Source organism: Medicago sativa, chromosome 1, assembly GCF_051527215.1.
Source record: "Medicago sativa cultivar Bolivia chromosome 1, Bolivia_mono, whole genome shotgun sequence".
In the NCBI taxonomy this organism is placed as follows: domain Eukaryota; kingdom Viridiplantae; phylum Streptophyta; class Magnoliopsida; order Fabales; family Fabaceae; genus Medicago; species Medicago sativa.
Genome location: NC_140749.1, coordinates 48,529,845 through 48,538,930, shown reverse-complemented (window position 1 = coordinate 48,538,930; position 9,086 = coordinate 48,529,845). Strand labels below are relative to the sequence as shown.

Below are 9,086 nucleotides of genomic sequence, written 5' to 3'. Positions count from 1 at the left end.
CTAAAATACCCTTCTAACTCCGAATTCTATGAATCCCAACCAAAATACACACAAGAGCAATTAATCACAAATAAACATATATAACACACATAAATAAATAATTAAAAATAAATCTAACGTAAAATCGGGCTGTTACATGCCACACTTAAAGCACCTGACCTCGACAACATTCGACTTAGAGCCTCCACCACTTTCTTTCTTCTTTCCATTGTCCTTGTTGTACGGTTTCCCAAATCCATGACTCTTTCCTTTCCTATCATGTCGAGCCTTGTAATGATTAGCCCTAGCCCTTCCGGCGTCATCAAACATACGACACTTATGCACCAAAGTGTCAAAGTCTTGGATCTCCTGAACACACATATACTGGTAGATATCGGGCCTCAAACCGCTCTCGAACTTTACACACTTCGAAACCATCGCATCCTCAGCATTGATGTACAGACAAAACCTCGAAAGCTCCTTGAACTTAGCTGCATACTCAGCCACTGAACGATTCTCTTGTTTCAAGTTCAAGAATTCCACTTCCTTCTTGGTCCTCAAGTCCTCGGGAAAATACTTCCTCAAAAACTCACTCTTGAATCTAGCCCAAGTCACAACCTCTTCACTAGTCTCAAGCCTCCCCTTAGCATTCGTCCACCAATACTCAGCCTCCTCAGCAAGCATATGAGTAGCCAATCTGACCTTTTGATCTTCACTAGTCACCATAGCACGGAAGATCCTCTCCATGCCTTGCACCCATGTCTGAGCTCCCTCCGGGTCATACCTACCCTTGAACGTTGGCGGACTGTTTCGCAAGAAACGATCAATCCTCCGTTCCTCAGCTTCTCCAGGATCACGATGACCAACCACCGCCTGCTCGTTAGCCTGAGCCAACACCTGGGCCATTGAAGCCAAAGCCTATGCAATCGCCACATCATCTCTACCACCAGCCATCTCACGACTACACAACACCAACCAACAGATAAGAACAAAAGCACAACCAGACAAGTATCGAAGGTAACTCATTACCATTCGTATACTAACAGGAAAATTCAACGGATGCTAGTCCGGACAAGACTGACCACAGCTCTGATACCAACTTGTAATGCCCTATTTCTATTAAAGCAATAAAACACGCGAATAAAGCATATATTCAATAAATAGACGCTACGTCTCAACAAAATCCAAAATAACAGCATGCATGTATAAAATCTCAACAGTCGCAGCGGATACAAATCATACATCTCCAAAATATACATGCCATGATGTCAAGATACATCATCATATAAGTCCTCCAAATCCCGACAAGTGGGTAAACCTCAATAATAAAGTAAATCCAACAAAAGCATAAAGACACTGACAACCTAATCAGAGCCTAAACCTACGACTCCAAAACGATAACGGAGATTAGCTTCCGCTATCCAAGCACTCACCAAAGTGAACTACTCCTGCACAGCGTCTACCCATCCATACAGACAGGTAAGCGGTCAAAACCACTAGAGGTTAGCTTTACATCAATCATAATCAATATAAACAGTAAGACATGAAATAATTAAATCAAGTCTCAAATCATTCACAAGAGCAGTTAACTTCCATATGCCCATACAACCATTACAAATATATCAAGCATGTGCTCATCAAACACACTTATCACCAACAATCATCATTCACATGTTACAACTACGACATCATGCCAATATTCAATGCACCTACTCGACACATATATGCATGTGGTACCATATCAACAACCATTAGGTGCCAACAGAACATCTTAAGTAAGAGTACACCTCCTCTTACAACCAACTATGTAAAAGTACACCTCCTTTTACACTTCTCATATGACTCAATATGTTTATGATGCATGGACATACAACAACGACCCAATAATGCAACTTACAACATAAACGATCACCAACGACAATGTAAAAGTACATCTCCAGTTACATTGACTAAATCAACAACAATTGCATTATCAAGTATTCGTGTCCACACATTCAACAAATCAAAATTCAAGTAAGAGTCATCACAATTTTATCAACAATCATCAACATCAACCGCCACATAAACATTAATCCACAACAACTACACAACTTAGTCCAACAATTCCATACACTTTCTCATAAACCAAGTAAAGTGGAAAATACAATGCCTTATGATAAACATCATTTTCAACACCTAACAACCATTCACATATCTTCATATAATCATATCAAACTATCCACCAAAGATTTGCCAAGTAATTGGACTTCAAGATTATTTTCGACAAAGTTCGTCTCTCATTTTACCACTTTAAAATATTTGAAACAAGGAAGTCAAGACCAAGTAAATAAGACCCAATGCCTCCACTATGTATACATCTAGACCACATATAAGTGCAGTAGGGTACACATGTGCAGCTCGCCCCAGCGAGTGAATCACTCGCCATGGCGAGTAAACACACAGGGAGCACCTCCCGCTCGCCTCCAACTCGCCTCCAACTTGCTGTGGCGAGTTATGACAGTTCTGCTTCGGGAAAAACCCATTTTTCACCCCAAAATCCCAATTTTGACTTCCCAATGCCCAAATTTGATCCCAAGGTTTGTTTAAATGTTTCTAAACATGAAAAGACACTCAAATCCATATAAAACTTGAACCAAAACATCCTTTAAACAAAAATCACCATTTGACCCATTTTCATGAAAACCTTCAAGAACAACACAAATTCATAGCAAGCTCAAAGATTATGATTACCCAAGGTTTCAATCATCAACAACAACATCTAATCATGAAATCATCCATAATTAAACAACCACAACTTCATTCTTCATCAATTTCACTCAAAAACATATCATATTCATATATACCTATTTTGACATGCAAATTCAACAACAACAACACAATTATCATTCAATTCATGTACATAATCATATCACCTTAATTAAGCACGAATTTCTACAACCAAATTCAAATCAACCACTTATTCAATTAAGCACATAAGCAAAAGATTAGGGAAGAAGCTACAACTAAAGATTAAGATTGAATTCTAACCCCCTTACCTTAATTCTTCACAAACTCAAGCTAAGACTTCACTTTACCTCCAATCCTTGAATCCTCTACCTTCCTCTAGCTCTCTCTAGCTTTCCTCTTCAAACCCTTATCTTCTCTTGCTCTTTCTCTCTATCTCTTCTCAAAAATGTGTAAAATGATTATGAAACCCTATTTTCTCTAAAGACTAGAGTTTATATAGGCTCTACATAATTGGGCTCAACTCACAATGCCTTAATGGGCCTAATCCATTTACTAATCTAATTCAAAATGTTTCGAAAATTGCTTTTCTGACATAGAATACTTCCTATTGACACATGGAAATGACCAAATTACCCCCAACGGTTGTTAACTGCCGCTGGGAAACACGCCGGTAGTTAACTACCGTTGAGTGCCAGCGGTTGTTAACTACCGCCGAAGCTGAATGTAGCGGTTGTTAACTGCCGCTACGTGCTTAACATTTTCCAGAAGCTCACTTCCATCTTCCTTATTTTGTGTCTTTCCTAACCAATTTTAACTTTCATTTTCATCTAAAAATTTTATCAAATAACCAATTGAAAATTCTTCTAAAATTTTCATCTAATAATACCTAAACATATTCATCAAATATTTAACAGGAACATGGTAAAATTAAAACGCAAGAAATAATATAAGACGAACGTACGTATATGTCATAGAAATAGGAATATGTATGGAACATGTGATAATAATACATCATGATCATCATACTCAAAAAATACATAAAAAAATCCTAATACTAATCAGCCCTGCCTACCCTGCCTCTGCTGCCCCTTGCACCGCCTGGAAATCTGATAAGTAAGGGCAGGCTCAGTAGCACTAACTATCCGCATGACCTCCTGGACAACCTCCTCTTTGGTCATCTCGCCATTCCTGGCCACAGTATCTCGGGCTATGAACGCCACATCCCGGACGATCAGTGTGTCAGGTATCTCCCTGGCATGCTCCTCCTCAATCAGCTGCTCCACGTTCGCCGACCTGTGATCCCTCATCAGGTGGGAGAATGCGAGGGTGAGAGACTCTGGCATACCAAGCCATGTAGCCAGGAACATGCTGCCATGGTGTCTCACACCCAGCTCCCCAATCAGATACTAACCATGCCCGAGCGTCCATCAACAAAGTGGTCCACATCTGTGTATGCACCAGAGGGACATCTGACGTATGTCTGGGAACGTCCTGGACAAAGGAGAACCGCCTCTTCACCCGCTCAGGCAAATGACGGTACACCCTCTCGTTCCCGCACATGAGCCATCCCGAGTAAGTGCACAACATCTGAAATGGGTGCACGTCTCTGTGATCACCATAGGTAGAAAACCTGACGTCATCCACCTCCAAGCGATCCAGGCTTGACCGGTAATGGTGCACACTCTTATGGCCTTTGCTAGTGAGCCATCTCCCAGCACATGGTGTCCGCGGGTCCCACTCCGGGTTACGCTTCCTTGGGTAAGGACCTGGCAAATGCTCCAAAATTCATCCATGCAACAAAATAAATAATACACAAAAATAATCGAGTTAAATATTCAATAAATCTAAAACATTATAAAATAGTCTAACATGATAATAAAATTTATAAAATAAATTCATAAAGAAATTAAGTTAAATACTACCATCAAAAGAGTCGCAGAGCCAGCCATCGTTATGTTATTCAAGATAACAGAATCATCCAGATAATCGTAGAGGTAGGCTAAGGTCATCCCTCCCCATGACCACTTCCCAATCGCCCCCAAGTCCGCCATGCAATCAAGATATATCAAGTCGATGTGTCTGTTCGTTTTGTTAGTGAACAGCGCACAATCGACGAGATATAGAAGGAAACTCCTCACACAACACGCCCTCCTCCTGGCTCTCTCCTGCATCTCCTCCCTCGACTGTGGATGCTCAAGTCGTCTAGCCTCAGTCAGGTGCTCCTCATAAACCCGCTTCAATGCGGGATAACTGATATGACCAGGAGATTCATCCCTAACCTGAGCTCTGGCATCAGCATCTGACATGCCCAACAACCTGGTCATCATATCAATCGATCGGTCCCGATCCATCGACTCATCGTGCTCCAACATGCGGCCGTAAATAGGAATGTGCAGAAGATTATGCACATCGTCCAGAGTGATCGTCATCTCCCCCACAGGTAGATGAAAACTACTCGTCTCTGTGTGCCACCTCTCGCATAGAGCACGTATCATGGCATGGGTCAAAGTCGAATACCCAACGTTTATCAAACCAATGGAGGCCAGACCCCTCCACAGGCTCCCAAAACCACCTCAAAGCCGCCTCTAGCTTATCAAGCTCCTTCAACCTTTTCCCTGCGTTTACGCACTTATAACCCGCTGCATCATGCCACATCTGAAATTCAAGTTAAATAAGACATTGTCACTATTTTAAATAAATAAAACACTTACGCTACATTATTTTAAATAAATAAAACACTTACGCTACATTAATTTAAATAACTAAAACACTTACGCTACATTATTTTAAATAAATAAAACACTTACGCTACATTATTTTAAATAACTAAAACACTTACGCTACATTATTTTAAATAACTAAAACACTTACGCTACATTATTTTAAATAAATAAAACACTTACGCTACATTATTTTAAATAACTAAAACACTTACGCTACATTATTTTAAATAAATAAAACACTTACGCTACATTATTTTAAATAACTAAAACACTTACGCTACATTATTTTAAATAACTACACTTACGCTACATTATATTTAATATTATATTTAATAAATTAAATCACTTACGCTACATTATTTTAAATAACTAAAACATTTACACTACATTATTTTAAATAAATAAAACACTTACGCTACATTATATTTAATAATTCAAACACTTACGCTACATAATATTTTAAATAATCACTTTAAAACATTTAAAGAATTTTAAACAATTTAAACACTTACATTATTATGGTTCACCCAAAGAGGGTTCGCCACGTGTCTCGCGTAGTTGGACAACAATGACGTGGTTTGAGGTCCTCCAGGAAAGGGAGCCTCTCCAGCAGGATAGGGCGATATCCGCGGAACACGACAACCTCGTCGTGGCTGAGGCTCACGCTCAGGCTCACCCTCGGGAATAACATGTTGTGCCTCCATATAATCTGCCACAACATCCTCTGGCACCCCCTCATCATCTCCCACCTCCTTATCCTGTGCCTCGGCCTCCGGCTGAAAATACATCCTCTCCTCCTCCATTCGATCATAGCCAACAAAATCATCATCCGCATACCCAACATAATCATGCGCTGGTGTCGGATCAACCACCTAGGAGGAGTCATCCACATGTGCCTGTGAGCCCTCTCCATGTATCATCGGGTCCCTGCGCCTCCGAGTCTTAGGGACATAAGGGTCTTCAACCCTCTTTTCTCTCCGAGCACTAGCGGTACTCGCCTCTTTACCTCTCCGCATCCTATCCTCTCTAATAACCCGCTGCTGCTCATCCGTATCCCTAGCCATATCTGTACAAAACAAATTTTAAAAAACATAAATAAGTTGCCAAAAAATCCAACACCTTAAGTGCATTTTAACATAACATATTCAAAATCCAACATAACATATAACATATTCAAAATCCAACATAACATAACACAACAAATTTCACATATTCACATATTCAAAATCCAACATAACATATATACATTATTAAATTTAGGGTTTGTCTAACATGTGCAATATTGCACATGTTAAGATATCTAAAAGTAGTAATTTTTCATTGAAAACAATAATTATTTATTAAAAAACTACATATTTAATATAAAATGTACAAGTTCCAAGTCAAAGTTACCACATTAAACTTCTTAACATGTGCAAATTTGCACATGATAGAAAAACCCTTAAATTTAACATATTTGGAAAAAAAATCACAAAAAAAGCAAGATTATTTCACTTAGGCATTTCATCAAACACCTTAAGTGCATTTTAAAATACTAGCACAATTAGTGTTAATTCAACATCAAATTCAACTACATTGAACATAAACCTACTCTAAACAACAATGTCAGCATAACCAAGCCTAAACAACATCTAATTCTATCATAATTTGCAATTTTTATACCTAACCTAAACCTAACCTAAACTCTAAACATTTTGCTAAAATTATGAAAACTAACAACCTAAACAGCCTACATTACATGTAAATAGGAAGAAAGGTACTTACTTATTAATTACTTGAAGAAATTTGCCTCAAATCCGTGCAATTGAAGTTGGGGCCAAGTTGGTTTTGTGTTGGTTTTGAACTTGAACCAGAAACTGGAAGCTGTGTGCGTTCTTAACATACAGATATCAGCGGTAGTTAACAACCGCTGGCACTCAGCGGTAGTTAACTACCGGCGTGTTTTCCAGCAGTTGTTAACTACCGCCAGGGGCATTAAGGTCATTTTCATGTGTCAATTGGAAGTATTCTTTGTCAAAAAAGCAATTTTCAAATGTTTCTACCCACTTGACGGTAAAATATAATAATAACGGTCACTTACCAGTTATAAAATAATTCACTACAACTCTCTAATGCTTAGTAAAATAACGGCTCTCACTAAACACTAAAAATAATCCTCATCAAATTACTAAATTACCCCCTACTCACAAAATGACCAAAATACCACCGAGTCCAAAATGACTAAAATACCCTTCTAACACCGAATTCTACAATTCCCGACCAAAAATACACACAGAGGCAATTAATCTCATAAGAGCACATATAAACACACATAAATAAATAATAAAACAAATCTAGGAGAAATCGGGCTGTTACACGCATTGTCAAATATGTCATCTATTGCGAGACGGAAAAAAATAATATTTACATTAAAATTTGTGTAGTTTATAACTTTTACAAGTGTTTTGACTTATATTTTTAAGATAAAATTATTTTTTAGGTTCTTAAAACAATACTCTTAAAACACTTATTAACAAGACCCAAATATTAACCGGAAAGCCCTCTCTCCTTATCCTGTATTTCTTCAAAATTCCCAAACAAAAGAGTCTATTATTTTTATTGTTGAGTGAAATAATTTAAAAAAAGAAAAGGAAGAAACATAAGGGCGGTGGCATTATCTAACGTAATTTACTTTTTGACTTAGGGGGATGTATTGGATTAGGATTCTATGAGATTTTAAAAGACTTTTTAATTATGAAAAAATATTGTGGTATTCAATCAAGACTTTTTGCAACTTAAAAAAAGTCTTGTTGTATTCAATCAAGACTCTTTGTCATTTTAAAAAAGTCTTGAGGCATTCAATCAAGACTTTTCATCACTTAAAAAAAGTCTCATGGTATTCAAAATCATTCAAATTTCGAAGGATTGTTTAATAAATTGGATTTTGATGGATTTTGTGGGATTTTGTAGTGTAATTTTAACAAGAAAAAGTCTTTCATGAAAAGATGAGATTTCTTGGGATTGTTTTTCATTTAAAAGTTACTATCTCTTTCTTCTCCCTCTCCCCTCTCTCCCCTCCCCCCTCTCTCCTTTCTCTCTTCGTCTCTCTATCACTCCATTTTATCCCTCTCTCTCTCTCTCTCTCTCCCTCTCCCTCCTCTCTTCTCTCTCTCTCACCTCTCTTAGAAAAACTCAAACGACTTCTGTAACATCCCGCTCGTCAGCTAATGGAAATTTTACCTGCTAAATGTATCAGAGGAATGATGTTCATGGAAAGTAAGTTTATGGAAATATTTTATGATATGTCAGCTTAATACGAGTTAAGTATCAGAGACGGATGTAGCACGTTTGAGGCAAGGGCAATTTGGTATTTTCACACAAAAGGATATTTATTTGATATTTGTCCCAGAATATCTCAATATCTCATTTTCCCTTATTCTTTCTCTCTTTTGTTTGACCAACAATTTTGCTCTCCCCTCTCTCCTCTCCATCGGCCCTCTCCTTCTTTTCTCATCACACCAACTCCTCAAAGCTTCTTCCTCAAAGAATCAAGGTTAAGCTTTGGTTTCTCTACCACCCCTCAAGAGATTCGTATCTTGGGATTGAGCTTGTTCCCAATTCTTCTTCTCTATAGAAGAGATTCAAGTCTAGGGTTTTGGTTGGAAGAAAGGTGGAAAT

The 9,086-nt window shown here is 38.2% G+C and overlaps 1 protein-coding gene across 1 annotated transcript; it reads right to left on the bottom strand.

Moving 5' to 3' along the window:
• Nucleotides 1–726, bottom strand: LOC146954989 (uncharacterized). The gene is made up of 2 exons (XM_085747173.1): nt 243–726; nt 1–26 (listed from the first exon to the last, which is right to left on the bottom strand). The coding sequence occupies exons 1-2, from the start codon at nt 724–726 to the stop codon at nt 1–3; spliced, it is 510 nt and encodes a 169-aa protein (XP_085603299.1).
• Between the last annotated feature and the right edge of the window lie 8,360 nt (nt 727–9,086).